The sequence below is a fragment of the Oikopleura dioica genome, chromosome 1, assembly GCF_907165135.1.
Source record: "Oikopleura dioica chromosome 1, OKI2018_I68_1.0, whole genome shotgun sequence".
Taxonomy (NCBI): domain Eukaryota; kingdom Metazoa; phylum Chordata; class Appendicularia; order Copelata; family Oikopleuridae; genus Oikopleura; species Oikopleura dioica.
In genome coordinates this window covers 9,640,101-9,654,248 of record NC_137291.1, presented here as the reverse complement: position 1 = coordinate 9,654,248, position 14,148 = coordinate 9,640,101, and the positions used below count along the sequence as shown (strand labels likewise).

General features: G+C 41.7%; 8 protein-coding genes across 9 annotated transcripts; 6 read left to right on the top strand and 2 right to left on the bottom strand.

The window, feature by feature from the left end:
* Window positions 1-40: 40 nt before the first annotated feature.
* On the bottom strand, window positions 41-1,120 carry LOC145711039 (proteasome subunit beta type-1-like). Its single transcript, XM_081788764.1, has 6 exons — window positions 1,019-1,120; window positions 821-973; window positions 617-776; window positions 389-569; window positions 246-344; window positions 41-201 (listed from the first exon to the last, which is right to left on the bottom strand). Exons 1-6 carry the CDS (start codon window positions 1,086-1,088, stop codon window positions 136-138), a joined length of 729 nt encoding a protein of 242 aa, XP_081644890.1. The 5' UTR covers window positions 1,089-1,120; the 3' UTR covers window positions 41-135.
* Window positions 1,121-1,126: 6 nt separating this feature from the next.
* Window positions 1,127-6,125, bottom strand: LOC145711029 (microfibrillar-associated protein 1-like). Its single transcript, XM_081788749.1, has 8 exons — window positions 5,977-6,125; window positions 5,525-5,933; window positions 5,279-5,473; window positions 5,149-5,231; window positions 1,840-1,966; window positions 1,548-1,786; window positions 1,434-1,505; window positions 1,127-1,384 (listed from the first exon to the last, which is right to left on the bottom strand). Exons 1-8 carry the CDS (start codon window positions 6,076-6,078, stop codon window positions 1,208-1,210), a joined length of 1,404 nt encoding a protein of 467 aa, XP_081644875.1. The 5' UTR covers window positions 6,079-6,125; the 3' UTR covers window positions 1,127-1,207.
* LOC145711042 (uncharacterized) lies at window positions 2,002-3,079 on the top strand. The gene is made up of 3 exons (XM_081788767.1): window positions 2,002-2,209; window positions 2,338-2,630; window positions 2,672-3,079. Exons 1-3 carry the CDS (start codon window positions 2,194-2,196, stop codon window positions 3,062-3,064), a joined length of 702 nt encoding a protein of 233 aa, XP_081644893.1. The 5' UTR covers window positions 2,002-2,193; the 3' UTR covers window positions 3,065-3,079.
* On the top strand, window positions 3,131-5,164 carry LOC145711030 (uncharacterized). Its single transcript, XM_081788750.1, has 4 exons — window positions 3,131-4,260; window positions 4,303-4,576; window positions 4,618-4,724; window positions 4,764-5,164. Exons 1-4 carry the CDS (start codon window positions 3,412-3,414, stop codon window positions 4,908-4,910), a joined length of 1,377 nt encoding a protein of 458 aa, XP_081644876.1. The 5' UTR covers window positions 3,131-3,411; the 3' UTR covers window positions 4,911-5,164.
* A 687-nt stretch (window positions 6,126-6,812) lies between the features above and the next one.
* LOC145711062 (large ribosomal subunit protein L37-2-like) lies at window positions 6,813-7,326 on the top strand. Its single transcript, XM_081788790.1, has 2 exons — window positions 6,813-6,974; window positions 7,020-7,326. The coding sequence occupies exons 1-2, from the start codon at window positions 6,867-6,869 to the stop codon at window positions 7,158-7,160; spliced, it is 249 nt and encodes an 82-aa protein (XP_081644916.1). The 5' UTR covers window positions 6,813-6,866; the 3' UTR covers window positions 7,161-7,326.
* Window positions 7,327-7,331: 5 nt separating this feature from the next.
* LOC145711022 (eukaryotic translation initiation factor 2D-like) lies at window positions 7,332-9,670 on the top strand. Of its 2 annotated transcripts, none has more exons than XM_081788739.1 (7): window positions 7,332-7,953; window positions 8,016-8,057; window positions 8,152-8,368; window positions 8,410-8,692; window positions 8,835-8,983; window positions 9,027-9,353; window positions 9,396-9,670. In XM_081788739.1, exons 1-7 carry the CDS (start codon window positions 7,364-7,366, stop codon window positions 9,564-9,566), a joined length of 1,779 nt encoding a protein of 592 aa, XP_081644865.1. In that variant the 5' UTR covers window positions 7,332-7,363; the 3' UTR covers window positions 9,567-9,670. The 2 variants fall into 2 exon arrangements, with proteins under 2 accessions (XP_081644865.1, XP_081644866.1); XM_081788740.1 differs by having other exon boundaries at window positions 8,016-8,067; window positions 8,162-8,368.
* Window positions 9,671-10,724: 1,054 nt separating this feature from the next.
* On the top strand, window positions 10,725-11,741 carry LOC145712028 (uncharacterized). The gene is made up of 6 exons (XM_081789716.1): window positions 10,725-10,987; window positions 11,063-11,123; window positions 11,176-11,265; window positions 11,316-11,382; window positions 11,502-11,622; window positions 11,660-11,741. Exons 1-6 carry the CDS (start codon window positions 10,725-10,727, stop codon window positions 11,739-11,741), a joined length of 684 nt encoding a protein of 227 aa, XP_081645842.1.
* A 1,278-nt stretch (window positions 11,742-13,019) lies between these two features.
* On the top strand, window positions 13,020-14,065 carry LOC145711048 (potassium channel subfamily K member 2-like). The gene is made up of 5 exons (XM_081788775.1): window positions 13,020-13,096; window positions 13,143-13,300; window positions 13,344-13,507; window positions 13,552-13,613; window positions 13,654-14,065. The coding sequence occupies exons 2-5, from the start codon at window positions 13,143-13,145 to the stop codon at window positions 13,834-13,836; spliced, it is 567 nt and encodes a 188-aa protein (XP_081644901.1). The 5' UTR covers window positions 13,020-13,096; the 3' UTR covers window positions 13,837-14,065.
* The last annotated feature ends 83 nt before the right edge of the window (window positions 14,066-14,148 follow it).

Below are 14,148 nucleotides of genomic sequence, written 5' to 3'. Positions count from 1 at the left end.
TCCTTTGCCAATTTTAGCATTTTGAAATTATTTTTTTCAAATTTATTGCAGTTTGAAGCAGTTTTCGTGAATTCTTACATGTTTCCGTGCGTAAAAGTGAACGATGAAAATAGAACTTTTGAAAAAGATATTTTACTAGTCTCGTCGGAGTGGAATTGTCTCAACAGTTGTGCCGTTCTTGTCGATGAGTGTAACAGTGATCTGAAAGCTTTGATTAGGACTTTTTGATAGATAAAGGGACGGACCCCGTCACCAGTGTTGGTTTCTCGCTCAGAAGCGGAAATAAACGCGTCAATGGCCAATTGACGAACTCGCTCTCGAGTCATCTTTGGTGCTTCATCTTCCTGAAAGAGATAGTAAATACGATTGAAATAGGAGGGGTAGCTACTTTGATGTGAGGTCGTCGGATCTGATTGTCAAGGAATGGCTGGATAAGATTCTGAGCGGAGCCGTAGCAGACCATCGGGACCTGATCGTAGGATCCGACAGGATCGTAGCTAAAGACAGAGCCTTTGCCCTCTCCGTCGAGACCAGCGACGATGTTGTACACGTAGTATGGAAAGAAACGTCTAAAATTCAAGAGATGAAGACTCATCCGCTGATAAGTGTCGCTTACTTGTAATAAAGCATGGTAGAAAGCATGGCAGCGATGGCAGGAGCAGTTGGTTGCTCCATGTGTTGATGCTCGTAAATTCGAATCTTTGCTTTGACATTTTGAAGCAAAACGCGTGCGTCTCCCTGGAAGCCGCATTGGCCAATTGCGCAGTGATCGGTAACTAGAATTGTCTTTGTGCAAGCAGAAATAATGATTGTCCCCTACCTTTGCTGTTTCGGTTGAGCTCGCGAGTGTAAATGCCTCCATGTTCGCCAAGTCGAGTGTCAGAAGCCATCAGAACGAAATCGTCGCCGGCAATAGCCAGGCAAGTGCCTCCGTGCCACGAATAAGGAGACCAGTGACGCTTGTACTCGGCCGCTATTGGCGAAATTATTAAAAAATTCAGTTGAAGGGCAGACTTACAGTTGTTTCCCTGATCAGCGGCATGAATGAATGGATCGCCTCTAGAGTACTCGTCGAACTGTGTTGCCATTCTAAAATAATCCTCTTTTTAAAACTGGAAAATTGAATTGGCATGGGAATCAGTTACGATTTACAATTAAAAACAGGGCAGTACAGAAATTAGTGCAAGTTAAAATCAGACGAGTCGGTCTAAGAGAGTTTCTTTCTCTTTGACGGCCGCTCAAAAGTCTGTTTAAAACCCGCTCCATATTTAAGATGAGTCGTGTTGTCTTTGGCCGCCCAGGCTCCACCGGCAGTACCATCGAAGGCTGTGGTATCTTCGGCAGTAAGATGAGTCCATTTTGTACGGCCAGACCTTCCGAAATTCTAAAATGATTGAGTCAGAAAAGAAACTCAAAAGAAATCTTGTATTCACCTTGACTTTCATGACATCTGGAAGAGCTTCTTTGTCTTGGTGATCTTCGAGCGTAGGTTGCATGATATCTCGCTGGAATAATTTTATAAATGTGTAAAGTCGATAAAGGAGTACCTTCAGTATATCCTCCTCTTTGTCCATGTAGAAGGCACCACGATGATAGTATTTCATCAAGAACTTCATCTTGCCCTTATTTTGAGCATTGGTAATAATTTTCGGGTTGAGTTCGTTGTCCCGGATTCGCTCTTCCTCCGTCATTGCTCTGCGTCTATCTCGTTCAGCTTGCTCTGCTTCTTCTGCTTCACGAGCTTCTCGGTCTCGCTTCAGACGCTGCAGCTCTCGGAATTTCCAAGCTTAAAGTAAGAAAATAAGTTTGAGCAAACAAGTCCCCTCTTTTCATTTTTACCTTCAAATTCGACGTCTGGATCTCCATCATCGGAGTCACACGCCTCCAGAAGCGTCTTCTCGTCTCTCTCCATTTCAAAGTCTTTTTTCGCGTCTTTTTCGATCATCGTCAGGGTGTACTTTTTCCTCTCGGCTGCTAGCAGGGTGGCTATTTTGGACTTGGGGGTTAGTTGGAATTGGATTGGATCCAATCCAATAAGGTTTGGATGGAATTTGGATGGCCAGGGTATCGGATTTTATTGGGTAAAATTGGGTAATTGGGGGAAATTGGGGATTGGCGACATTGGAAAATTGGATCTTCTTGGGGAATTGGCAGTTGTTGGCAAGATTGGATCCGAGAAAAAATTGCGAAAAAATGATCGACCAATCAGGTTTGTTCTCAACCTACACTCATCACGCGCAGTCTACCTTTCTCAGACGGATAAATACTGATCATTAGAGAGTTTTACTGCGATTTAAATGGCATTTTCTTTTCTTTTACTAGTCAACCTTTTTTCAGAAGGGATGAGTCCACCTGCCAAGCGTTCCAAGAGATGCATTTATGTGGCGAGTGACGAAAAAGACAAGGATAAACGAAAAGAAGAGGTTGATAGAAAGAAAGCGGAAATTACTGCTGATGAAAAAAGTGAGCAACCGACTGGTGAATGGAAGAAATGGACCCCTACAAAACTACAAGACAAGATTCGAGAGCTCAACCTTGAATTTGAAGAGTACTATTTCGAGGGATTTCCGACTTGCTACTTGCGCTGCGCAAGAATAGATGGAGCTAAGTGCAAAAAATGCAGAGGAGAGGTAAAATTTGCATTTTGTAAAAATTCTTAAAAAACCTTAAGCCATTCCATACATACGATCAAAATACAGATGTCTATAAAAAGACTCTCGAACCGATTGTGGATCGCCACGCGCAAGCACCAGATGAGCAGAGAGTACTCGCGCTTCTGAATAACACCAAGGACCACAGAGTTGATGTCCAGAAGAAAGTTCTGCAAGTCATGCGCGATACCGGAACAAGCTTCCGGTTTTGGTCACATGACTCTGTCAAGGCCCTGATGCGCTGCCTTCTCAAAAATGTATCCTTTAGCCAGATGCTCATCAATCAACTTTGCCTTTCGAAGGATGCCATCAAAATATACATGAAAGAAGAGGCAAAGAAAATTCGGGAGCGCCTTCAACAGATTCTTCCGGAAATGGCAAAAAAGGGCCGCCTGTCAATTTCTCTAGGATAAGGATTTCAAAGTTTCTTTAAAAATTTTTGAATAATTTGTCTTATTAACAATTTAATATCCTTTAAAGACCACAAATACGTGAAAACTAAAGAAAATACGCTCTGGAAGATACTCGGGGTTGAGGTCAATATTCGCTGCAAAAACGGATTTTGGAACTGTTTGATCGGTTATGTTCCGATGCCGGACTCAACTGCGGATCACACCATAGAAAAACTGAAGCAGATATTTGAAGAATACAACCTTACCGATGCGATAGAGAAAACTTGGTCTGCATTGTGAGCGATCAGGCAGCAGAGTCCGTGCCCGAGCATTTTACGATCAACCGTAGCATTTGCGGAAGTCATTCAATGTGTTGCAACCTTAAGAGAGCGTGCGAACAAAATCTCAGACCAGGTGGACCGAAGGATAAGAAGTACGAATCACTTGAAAAATTCATCGACAAGTGTGAAGCTACAGTATCGGCGAGTGATCTTCCGGCTGGTGTCGGATACAAGTCAATCAATGCGTTTTTGATTTCTCAAGAAGTGACTAATCGCTTGCTTATAAAAGAGTTTTATAATGCAAAAATAAAAGCGAGTACTGAAATTCTTGAAGACGATCAAGTCAAACGACTTGTTGAAGAAAAGACGGATGCATTCCTCAACAGAAAGGAGAAAGGGAAGGCCATCGATCGAATTTCCGGCTCCACGCGCTTCCGGAAATTAATCTATGGAGTTCAGCGTCTCCTTTTGAGCGAAGATAGCCTAAACAACCTCTTTTCTATCAACCACCCTCAACGCCATCTTCTCGCTGAGTGTCCAGTCCCAGATCTGCAGTTTGCGCGATCAATCAACCCTCTTCTTATCGAAATTCATCGCAGTATCAATATTCTCGAGTCTGACTCGCTTGCCTGCGGATCAGCGTACTACAAGCAAATCGAACGAATAATGATTGAGTGCGTCAATCGAATCACAATCAGTCGGACCGAGGAATCCAGATTTGCGAAGGCTGTGCTCATCAGTGTGGTGGAACAGGTTACAAAAAAGCGGATTGATATGAATGGAAACGATGTCCCATGTCAAGTACCCCTTCGTTTTACCAACAAAGACTTGGCAAGCATTTACCTGGCACCCGACTCTACATCGATAGCGATGAATTTTCATCCAGTCGTCGCCAAAATGAAAGATTCCCGAGTCCCCTTCATCTCCAAAATAATGGTATGTATTTATCTTCATGCCAAAAAAAAAAAAATAATTCAGAAAGTACTCGTCGACGGAACCAAGGATTGGCTCGAAAAAGCGAAGAACTGGATCACAGAGGTTGATCGAACAATGGAAGACGACGAGCTGACAGATGAACAGTTGTTACAGCTCCTTGAAGCTGGCGTTAATAATGTTCAATGTGACAGCCAAAATAACGCTGTTGGCCCACTTAGTCACCGCCGCGGACTAGGAAAGCCAAAAGAAATCCGTTCCAAGATCGAAGAAGAGATTGCTCAGTACGACGAAGTAAATGATACTGATATAGAAGCGCGTAAGTAATTTTCATCATTAATCTACTTTATTTGAAATTAGACAAGAAGTATTGCGCAATGAAGAAGGTTGCGGAAGATGATATTGTTGGAGAGTTCTGGCGGCGATACGCTGAAACCTTGCCAAGATTGAGCAGAATCGGATTAATGGTTCGGTTTTTTTGAGTTCAAAAATAAAGCATTTCTTAGCTTCATCACTCTTCCGTCTCAAGTTCAAGCCTGGAGCGAGCCTTCAGTTTCACGACATTGATGCGATCTATTCGACGCCACAAACTTGCTGCCAGCACAATCCTAGACATTGCCCTTGGATCTACAGAAATAAACTTTGAAGAATAAGTATTGTTTGTTTGTTTTTTTTTGAATTTGCTAGCTGGAAAATATTGGAAATCCAATGGAATCGGGGCATATTGGGAATTGGGAAAAGTTGGAATTTCGGAAGAACTTGGAATTGGATTTTAGTTGGGAATTGGGCGAAAATTGGATTGGATTGGATTTTGGATGGATAGACCCGGTTAGAAATTTTTTGGATGGAATTTGGATGGATAGACCCCTATTTTTTGTCCAAAATAGCCACTCTGGCTGCTAGTTTCTTCTTTTCGACTTCAATACGCTTTTGTTTCGCTTCTTCGATTTCAGCGTTTTTCACTGTTAGACGATCTTAATATATTTGCTCGTAAAAAGATCAAAATGAAGGGGAAATGTACCTTTTTCTCTGACAAAGACAGGCTTCAACCTGGGTCCTTCGTCTTCTTCTGATTCGTATTCAGTCTCGTACTCTGAGCTCTCATCGTCGGCTTGGATATCTGGAAGATCATCGTCGAGCGGTAGGATTTCTGCTTCCTGCTTTTCTCGCTCCAAGTTCCGCCTTCTTATTAGTTCTCGCCTCTTTTCCGTGGCTTCTAGAGAAATTGAAGATTCTAGCTTCAGGTCAAGCAAACATGAAGACTTACCGTCATCAGATTCTTCTTTTTCATCTTCATCCTCACTCGACATAATGACGGGCTCATGTCTGACTCTTCTCCGATCATCCTCGTCGTCGTCTTTGATCTCCGCTTGATGGCGCATGAGTCGAGCAAGTCGAGGATCAGCAGCTACCGCAGCCGAGTCCTCGAAATTGCTAATTTCGGAAGTACCGCCTTCTTCGCCAGAAGCCGCCTGTTTCGCTTCTTCAGAAAGGACCGTAGCGCCTGTCATTTTAATTTTGATGTTTTTCGGTTGGATCTGGATTTCTTCGTCGGAATCGAAGTCGTCTGGCGCCCAGTCTGGACGTTTACCCGCCATATAACGAGTTACTTTGACTTTTTCGAGGCCGACGACGCGGCCTTTTGCATCTCGCACTTCTACTGCTCCTGCTGTTGACTACCGTAACTGTCAGAAACCACAGGAAATCAAATATCAGTACCTGATGCGCTGAGGGGCCATTTCTTTTCCACTTATCGTGTCCGAGCGTGAACATTTGGTTCGGCTCTGGCGGGCGGTAACGCTCGCTCCTTCCTTCCGACATCGTCTAAATTTTCTAGCTCTCATTTCAACCCTCCAATTCTTTGAGGATAAAGAGGACCTTTTGAGAAAAGGTAAGAACTGCTGATAGAGCAAAAAACAACGCCAACAAGGCTGAAAGTGACAGGCAGAGATTGAAGAGAATTGTTTTTAAAAACTTTTTACTCAAGAATCTGTATTATAAATACAGTTGAGTATATGAAAATCATGCAGGCAAAACTTGTTAATAAAATCCATGAATATATCGTAGGAAAAATTATTTCAAATGGTTTATAAATTAAGACAAATAAGTAGTCTAATTCTTCGAAATTTCCGCGCTATTGGACAAGTTTTAGTTCATTTTGAAATGGAAATTGTACATTTTCCTCTTCGACGGAAAATCTGGAGAGAATTCTTGACTCCACCAATTGAGAGCGCGTGTTAACCTCGCGCTGGCCAATCAGCGCCGTTATTTTACGCAGCACGCGCGTTCTTTCCAACATTCTTTCCGTTTTCCCCTCTTTTGTCAGAAGATGAATGTTATTCAGAGATTATAAAGAAGACTTTCGTGGAGAACCTATTCCCTTTGCTTTTACCCTATTATTTGTGGATGGACCTCTTCAAACTTCTTTGTTTTCAGAGATATTATATTTCTACCGTATTTAAAGTAAAGTTGTGAGGAGATTGGCGAGTATTGACTAGTTTTTGTGGTATATCCTCTCTAAACTTGACTTTTCCCTACTGGATACCTTTCCGAAAATCGTCATCGCAGACGACCAATAAATCTGGTTTTGTTCAGAAATCGACTAGAAAATGACCAAGGGAACGACATCTCGCGGTACTCGCAATGATAAGACCCATATCATCTCCCGAATCACCGGTCGACGAGCCTACCATCTTCAGAAGAAGCGAGACTCTCGAGTTATTATTCATCCTTTCTTTTCTCATTTTCATTTTCCATTCTAGCGAGGCCGATTCAACTGGTCGACCAAGGCCAAGCGCCGAACTGCCCCCGGAACTGGCCGAGCAAAGCACCTCAAGGACGTGAACCGACGATTCCATAACGGATTCAGAGAAGGCGTCACCGCCAAGAAGGTCCAGAAGTAAATCGACTGTCAAGAGTCTTTTCAACCCTTTTTCTGTCGATTCTGCCGCAAAGAATACAGCTGAGATCGAACTCCCGACTCAATCCTCTTTCGTTCTGTTTTCGTTTTCAAAACCTCATATCAAGGAGGAGTGTTTTTACCGCAGAATAAAACTGCTAGAAGATTCGGTAGCGTCACAGTAGCTTATGTTTTCAGTGAAGAGTAATGTTCGTAAAGCCGTTTCGCAGCAAAAGCGCAGTAACTGTCCGTAATTCCGATCGGCGAAAGTTGAAAAGTCGCTTTGCCTATTTCTTTCCCGAAACTCCGGAAGAGACGCTCAATTCCATGGTGCCGGCGAAGGGCGATTTGAAAGAAATGAAGGTGGTTACGCATAAAGGAGAGCCAGTAACTGTATTTACCGTGGAAGGGGAACCAACAGTGATCGAGATGAAAAACGGGACATTGATTCCTTATCTCTACTCGCTCTGGAGCTATGAATTTCTGGGTGTTCCGACGCTCCATACGACTGGAAATGTCCTCGAACGATTCGCCAACGGAGCCGATTTGATGGCACCGGGAATAATTCTTTCTCCTGGGGTCGGGGTGCACGAGAAAATTGAACGGAACAAAGCCGTTTGCATCAAAATCGCCGGGCAAAAGCACTTCGTCGCGATAGGAGTAGCGGAGCAATCCACAGAGCAGCTTTCGAAGGGCTTGAGCGGCAAAGCCGTGAAGATTGTCTCGTGCGTTGGCGATCAGCTCTGGGCGAGTGGGAGCAAGAAGATCCCACCCACTGAGACAGATCCGCAGTTCAGGTGCCTCACTTCTTTCCACTTGGGAAAATTCTACAAGAATTTCTTTGACAATGTTCATATAGAACGCTGACGCAAGAAGATATCGAAAATTTGGATATCAATGATTGGGACTCACTTTAAACAAAAACTTCATCTTTTAAATTTAGCAAAATATCCGAAATTTGCTCCAAAGATTACAAAAATGACCCCTAAAATAGACATTGACGACGAATCCACCGAGAGAACCGCTGATAATGAAGCTGAAACTGAAGAATCTCCTGATTGCAAAGTCGAGGAAAACAGTAGTGAAGCCGTAACTACAGAGGCAGACGAAGAGGCTCCAGAAAAGAGTCTGGAAGAAATGCGAAATGAACAAGATTCTCTGTTAGAAAATTCTTTTAAAATCGCCGTCAAGGCAAAGCTTCAGGAGGATAAGGTAGTAATCTATCTTGTTTTACTATCGAAAATTATGTTTAGGGAGCTCTACCTCTTCTCTGTTCGACATTCTTCTCTCAATATCTTCTCCCATCAGTACCAAACGGAAAAGAACTCAAAATAAAGAAAACTTCTTTCAAGAAGCTTTCCACCTTCTTTTCTGCGAAAGAAAAAGATGGCATTTTGAAAATCGGACAAGTTAGCAGCGGCGTTGATCAGATTTCTTCCGTTGATTTCAAGCACTCGTACTTCCGTGGATGGCAAGAGTCGGTGGAAGCAGACGAGCCTACTGAAGAAGCTGCCAAGCCGATGGTTAACATTTTGGGTAAGAAAATAGAGCATGCCAGAAATCGGCTGCCACTGGCCTGCCAGATAATGCACAAGAATAACACAAAATGAAGTCAATGGTGCACGGAAGCGTGAAAAACGCGCAGACTATCATGAAAGAATGATAATGGTTGTTTAAGGTTCTTCGTCTACAAAAGAGGATTACTCTGCTCCGGCGGTTACCCAGCTTTATGTCGTCTCTGGTCAGGTCGAAAACTTATTCACGAGTGTTGGTTGCAGGCGTGGTGCAGTTCTCAATCTTCAGGATATTCGAAAATTCGTAACAATGGTATTGAATCATTCTTCAAATCACCATCAATATAAGATTTCAGTATATCGAAGCAAATGATTTACGAGGAAAGAAGGATGTAAAAATGGACCCTGTTCTTCATCAAGCGGTTTTCGGAAAAGGCGGTGCAGATAAAGAAACGGCCTCCTGGGACAAAGTTTTTGGAGGTGTTCAATCAAAAATGGGTCCAGCCTACTCTGTCAAGTTTCCTGGACAGCCAACTGCAGCGGTCAAGAAGGGGAAGATGCCCCGCATCGATTTGACGACAAAGAAGGTCTCAGGCAATAAAATGGTATCGATGATCACTGGATTTGAATCGTTCTTTCTTGATCCGCAATTGTTCGCTGACAAGATGAAAAAGCTCGCCCAGGTAGAGACATAACTATCCTTCTCGGCTCAATATTTTTAATAGGCATCGGCAAGTATCGGAACAGATGTGAGCGGAAAACTGATACAAGTGCAAATTCAAGGAAACCAAGCAAAACACATCGAAAAAGTTCTAACAAAAGACTTCAATATTGAGAAGAAATTTATTTATGTCCTTGAAGCCGCTACTAAAGGTCAGAAAAAAGGGAAAAAGTAATTTCTAATTCAACTTTACGGCAATCTTTTAACTTCTTAAATACTTTGACAGTCATGTTCTTGATCTAATTCTGTAATAAACAAACGTTTTACAAGACGTATTACAATTGACAATTGTATGATCGGCGCGTGATTCTAAATCAGCAACGCGACGTTCGCACCACTGCTCAGTTTTCGTTGTGCCTAACGATCCGCTCAAGCATACTCTTAGGATGACAGAACGTACTCATGCACCACATCAGACAGCTTTCCTATCATTGACGCTGAATAATTCAATATTGCAAAATGTAGCTCATCAGTGACGGCATCATTGTTCAGTCGATTCTGCAATCGTTATTGCCCAAAATTAAAGAGTCGAACTAGAATTCTAGCATTTGCATTTATAATAAAGTATCCAAAGTACAAGTCATCCTCTCAAAAGTCTGCGACTACGGCACTTTGTATGTATCATCGGAATATCAATGTTTGATCAAGGAATTAATGAGTAAAATTTTTATATCAACGTCCTTGAAAATGACAGCGTGACGTATAAAACGACACTTTTTGCTTCTTGACCTCCTGCTGGGATCAGAAACTTTAATGACCTCAAGGCGGTGAAAGGTAAATCGACAAACTGTTCCTGTCAGAATATCGGAATATGTCTTTTAAATGTTGAATTTTCCGAAGGTTGATATCGGACAAATTAAAACGATGAGTTTTCAAAACGAATAAGTATTGAATCTCAATGATAAATCTATCAAAGTGAATTCTTATGACTGTTATTGATTCAATCAATCAAATCTTCAGAAGATTATTCTTTTGATAATCTATCCAAGGTTTTGCGAATAGAATGATTTACATCTGACGATAGAGTTTTTGTTAAGTAATTGGTACAACAGTCTTATCTCACTAAAAGCGCTTCAACAGCTTATACTTATTAGCCGTTATTTGGAATAGATACCCCTCTTGATTGAATTTTGCGGGTGATGGGGCGTATTGGCAATCTCTGAATCTCGGCTGCAGTACCTGCTTGACTGTGCTGACAGCGGATGTCGCCCGCACGCTCGTCCGCCTGTTCGATGCTTTCCAGTTTATTTTTATATTTTCTCCTTTTCGTTCTTTACGTGCATATACAACTAAGCCAGAGAATGAGACTGAAATCAACTCGCGAAGATCCAAAATGACGAAGACAAACAAAAATGACGAGAATAAAAATGAGACTTTTCTGAAAGTTGCGCTTGCTTCTGCCAATATGACAGGAACCCTTCAAAATTCTTTATACGAATATTTCCGAGATAAGTATTCTATTGAAGGCGAAAAAGTGCTGTTTCTTTTCCAACAGAATCCAACAGATGGAGTTTCGGAAGCATCGCCCGGCGAAAGCCCTCGCCAAGAGAAAAGAGCAGAAAAACCTGACTTCACTGCGCAAATTTCACAAAACAGGCAAGGAAAATACATATTCGTTCACAGTATTTCATTAATGAGCTCTAAAATCTAACTGGTATCGAACCTTGAAAGTTATTATCAAAAACAACAGATTCCGCTGCAAATTTCCGAAGGGCAAAAGGAGAAGAAAAAGGTAATTCAACCATATTTTGGTAGTTGGGTGTTATCCCTAATTTGTTATATAGGGCTGTCACTTGCCGGATGCGTACGGCTACTGTGGTCGAATCGCCGTCTATTTTCTGTACCTGGCTTTTGGGGCAGCGATTTTCTTAATGGTTTGTTCGCATTTTCAAATGCAAGTTCATTCAGACAATAATTTATTAAGACTGAGCGCCCGAATGAAATCGCGCTCTGTGAAGCTGCACAAAACATAAGCAATATCTATATGGCGGGTAAGCAAGCATTTATGCTTCTACTTAAAATCTGCTTCATTTTTAATTTGTATTCGGCAGATCTATCATGCAGTAGAGTTAAAATTAGAATAGATCTTAGACTTTATTTATTGATAAAGGGACGGAGGTTTGGATTTGGAACCAGTTCAAAAAGACTAAGCCAGAAGGTGTCGATTGGAATGTGACTTTGTCAGCTGACAATTATGTTCTCCTTGTTGACTCCATTACAACTGTCGCCCGGTAAGCAAATCGTCGGTACTCGCATTTATATTTTTAGCGATACTGGAGCGCTTCTTGAACACGGTTGTCCAGAAAACTGGACGTTCAAAAACGGAGAGAGGCGATTTTCTGGCAGTTAGATTTTCTGGCAGTTAGACTTTCTGGCAAAGGCGATTTTCTGGCACTGCCAGAAAATCTAACTTCCAGAAAATCGCCTTTGCCAGAAAGTCTAACTGCCAGAAAGTCTAACTGCCAGAAAATCGCCTCTTTTGATTTTGAATCTACAGTTAATGATCCTGGAAGGTAAAAAAACGGAGAGGGTTTTCGACAGTACCACCAATTTTTTCTTACATGTTTTTTTTTTTTAAATTCATTGACAAAAGCCACTTTTGACCCATTTATTCAAGATTATTGGCTGTAGCAAACATAAATCAGCTTCTTCCGGGAATTTTTGTGTTAATCACCAGGTGTTATTTGCATCTGATTTCGAGTACTTGGTCACAGTGGGCACCCACTGAGATAATGGCGCACGCTAATGCTTTTTAAAACTGAACTTGTTATAAAGCTCTCCAGAAAATTCTTCCTCAGGTGGTGAAATCGCCTTTATAGGATGGATATTATTTGAAATTCTGCAAGAAACTCTTAATAATAATCATTTTATAAATTCGAAAAACTGGTGATTATCACACAAATTTCATTTCGGAGCAGTTTCAGCAGGAGTTTGCACCTTTCGACGGGAGCGTTTGATCTAAAAGCCGACTATTCAGGGCGGTAAAAAAAGACTACGAATTGGGAATTGAAATTTCTGCGCTAAAAATAGAATGAGGGTAGCATCCGCAGTTCGTTCTAGCTGTTTTCGGAGTGACAAACGGGTTCACAGGCAGCTGAAAAGTTAGATTTTGATTTTTTTGAGAAAATGGAGAATGATAAGGAAGAAAAATCGTATAGATAAATATTGAAAATGACAGCGATTCCACCACCTTCTGAGGAAGAATTTTCAGGAGAGTTTTATAACAAGTTCAGTTTTAAAAAGCATGAGCGTGCGCCATTATCTCAGTGGGTGCCCACTGTGACCAAGTACTCGAAATCAGATGCAAATAACACCGGGTGAAAATTCCCGGAAGAAGCTGATTTATGTTTGCTACAGCCAATTATCTTGAATAAATGGGTCAAAAATGGCTTTTGTCAATGAATTTTTATAAAACATGTAAGAAAAAATTGGTGGTACTGTCGAAAACCCTCTCCGTTTTTTTACCTTCCAGGATCACTAACTGTAGATTCAAAATCAAAAGAGGCGATTTTCTGGAAATTAGATTTTCTGGCATATTAGATTTTCTGGCAGTGCCAGAAAATCGCCTTTGCCAGAAAGTCTAACTGCCAGAAAGTCTAACTGCCAGAAAATCGCCTCTCTCTCAAAAACGCTTTCTACTTCGTGGGCACCGTTATTACCACGATCGGATATGGCAACGTTGCGCCAAAGACCAAATATGGCAAGGTCCGTTCCACAGAATTTCGTCCGATTGATAATTATTTTTTCCAAGATGTTTTGCGTGATCTACGCCTTGTTTGGTGTTCCATATTTTTATTACTTGATGAAAGTCACTGGAAACTATCTACACAAATTCGTCAAGTCCGCTGGTTTCTACCGTTTTCGTGGGAAAAGAACAGCGATATCGCTCTACATTGTCATCGGTTTCGGGTAGAGATGATTCTAAGAAACTCCTACTCAAAGTCTGTTTCAGGATATTTTCGGTAATGCCGGCGCTTTTCTTCTCAAAAATAGAGGGCTGGGATTTCTTGGACGCGTTCTATTTTACGATCATTACTCTGACTACGATTGGATTTGGAGACCTGACGCCGACAGCTGAGTTCGAAGGACAAACGCAAAAGAATTGGAAATTGCCCGGTTAGTTTTTTTATACAACAGAGTTTATGAGACGATCTTCTAAGGTACAAACGAGTTCTGGATGGGTGTCGTATCGGTTTTCTACAGAATTGTCTGTCTTTTATGGGTAAGCTGTCGGAGCAATTTAATGAAGTTGACGTTGATAGATGCTGATGGGACTGAGCTGGCTGGGTGGGCTGATTCAAATCGCAGTTGACGTTGCTTTCCGAGAAGACAAGGACAAGAACAGAAAGCAATCAAGCGCAGAAAACAGACAATTCGTCGATCAAACTACCCAGACTTCGCCGAACTACAGTTCGCAGGGGTCATTTTTGCGGAGAAAAGCTTAGTAACTTAGAAGAAATTCCGACTTAAGGGGGTAAAATTAATAAATCAAGAGCCATTTATAGACCATCTGATACGACAAAGTGACTTAGGTTCGATTTTGGACGTAAATATTTAATTCTCGGCCCACAAAGTAGCGTATCTAAATCGCATAAAAACTGAGTGGCCCAATATGCGCTCCATCTGACAGGAAACACTTTATATACCGTTAATGCTCGTGCCGTGAAAATGACCCTTGATGCATATGTTGTTGAAAACACATAGAAGCTTCTTGTTTTGTAAGGTCTTTCTTTCTACTCTGAATTTTCAAGACACCT

What these genes read in the sequence shown, in the direction of transcription:
- LOC145711022 (XM_081788739.1), top strand. Translation starts at nt 7,364, where the DNA reads ATGTTCGTAAAGCCGTTTCGCAGCAAAAGCGCAGTAACTGTCCGTAAT. An exon ending in TTCGAAAATTCGTAACAATG is followed by an intron (nt 8,984 to 9,026) that starts GTATTGAATCAT and finishes ATAAGATTTCAG; the next exon opens with TATATCGAAGCAAATGATTT. An exon ending in AGATGAAAAAGCTCGCCCAG is followed by an intron (nt 9,354 to 9,395) that starts GTAGAGACATAA and finishes TATTTTTAATAG; the next exon opens with GCATCGGCAAGTATCGGAAC.
- LOC145711062 (XM_081788790.1), top strand. Translation starts at nt 6,867, where the DNA reads ATGACCAAGGGAACGACATCTCGCGGTACTCGCAATGATAAGACCCAT. An exon ending in AGAAGAAGCGAGACTCTCGA is followed by an intron (nt 6,975 to 7,019) that starts GTTATTATTCAT and finishes TTTCCATTCTAG; the next exon opens with CGAGGCCGATTCAACTGGTC.
- LOC145712028 (XM_081789716.1), top strand. Translation starts at nt 10,725, where the DNA reads ATGACGAAGACAAACAAAAATGACGAGAATAAAAATGAGACTTTTCTG. An exon ending in GCGCAAATTTCACAAAACAG is followed by an intron (nt 10,988 to 11,062) that starts GCAAGGAAAATA and finishes GAACCTTGAAAG; the next exon opens with TTATTATCAAAAACAACAGA. An exon ending in TCCATTACAACTGTCGCCCG is followed by an intron (nt 11,623 to 11,659) that starts GTAAGCAAATCG and finishes TTATATTTTTAG; the next exon opens with CGATACTGGAGCGCTTCTTG.
- LOC145711030 (XM_081788750.1), top strand. Translation starts at nt 3,412, where the DNA reads ATGTGTTGCAACCTTAAGAGAGCGTGCGAACAAAATCTCAGACCAGGT. An exon ending in CCTTCATCTCCAAAATAATG is followed by an intron (nt 4,261 to 4,302) that starts GTATGTATTTAT and finishes AAAATAATTCAG; the next exon opens with AAAGTACTCGTCGACGGAAC. An exon ending in TGAGCAGAATCGGATTAATG is followed by an intron (nt 4,725 to 4,763) that starts GTTCGGTTTTTT and finishes AGCATTTCTTAG; the next exon opens with CTTCATCACTCTTCCGTCTC.
- LOC145711042 (XM_081788767.1), top strand. An exon ending in GCAAAAAATGCAGAGGAGAG is followed by an intron (nt 2,631 to 2,671) that starts GTAAAATTTGCA and finishes AAAAACCTTAAG; the next exon opens with CCATTCCATACATACGATCA.
- LOC145711029 (XM_081788749.1), bottom strand. Translation starts at nt 6,078, where the DNA reads ATGTCGGAAGGAAGGAGCGAGCGTTACCGCCCGCCAGAGCCGAACCAA. An exon ending in AGAAGAAACTAGCAGCCAGA is followed by an intron (nt 1,967 to 5,148) that starts GTGGCTATTTTG and finishes CTAGCAGCCGAG; the next exon opens with AGGAAAAAGTACACCCTGAC. An exon ending in CAGATGTCATGAAAGTCAAG is followed by an intron (nt 1,385 to 1,433) that starts GTGAATACAAGA and finishes CAATCATTTTAG; the next exon opens with AATTTCGGAAGGTCTGGCCG.
- LOC145711039 (XM_081788764.1), bottom strand. Translation starts at nt 1,088, where the DNA reads ATGGCAACACAGTTCGACGAGTACTCTAGAGGCGATCCATTCATTCAT. An exon ending in GCTCAACCGAAACAGCAAAG is followed by an intron (nt 777 to 820) that starts GTAGGGGACAAT and finishes AGACAATTCTAG; the next exon opens with TTACCGATCACTGCGCAATT. An exon ending in TCTACCATGCTTTATTACAA is followed by an intron (nt 570 to 616) that starts GTAAGCGACACT and finishes CTTGAATTTTAG; the next exon opens with ACGTTTCTTTCCATACTACG.
- LOC145711048 (XM_081788775.1), top strand. Translation starts at nt 13,143, where the DNA reads ATGTTTTGCGTGATCTACGCCTTGTTTGGTGTTCCATATTTTTATTAC. An exon ending in TACATTGTCATCGGTTTCGG is followed by an intron (nt 13,301 to 13,343) that starts GTAGAGATGATT and finishes AGTCTGTTTCAG; the next exon opens with GATATTTTCGGTAATGCCGG. An exon ending in GAATTGTCTGTCTTTTATGG is followed by an intron (nt 13,614 to 13,653) that starts GTAAGCTGTCGG and finishes TGACGTTGATAG; the next exon opens with ATGCTGATGGGACTGAGCTG.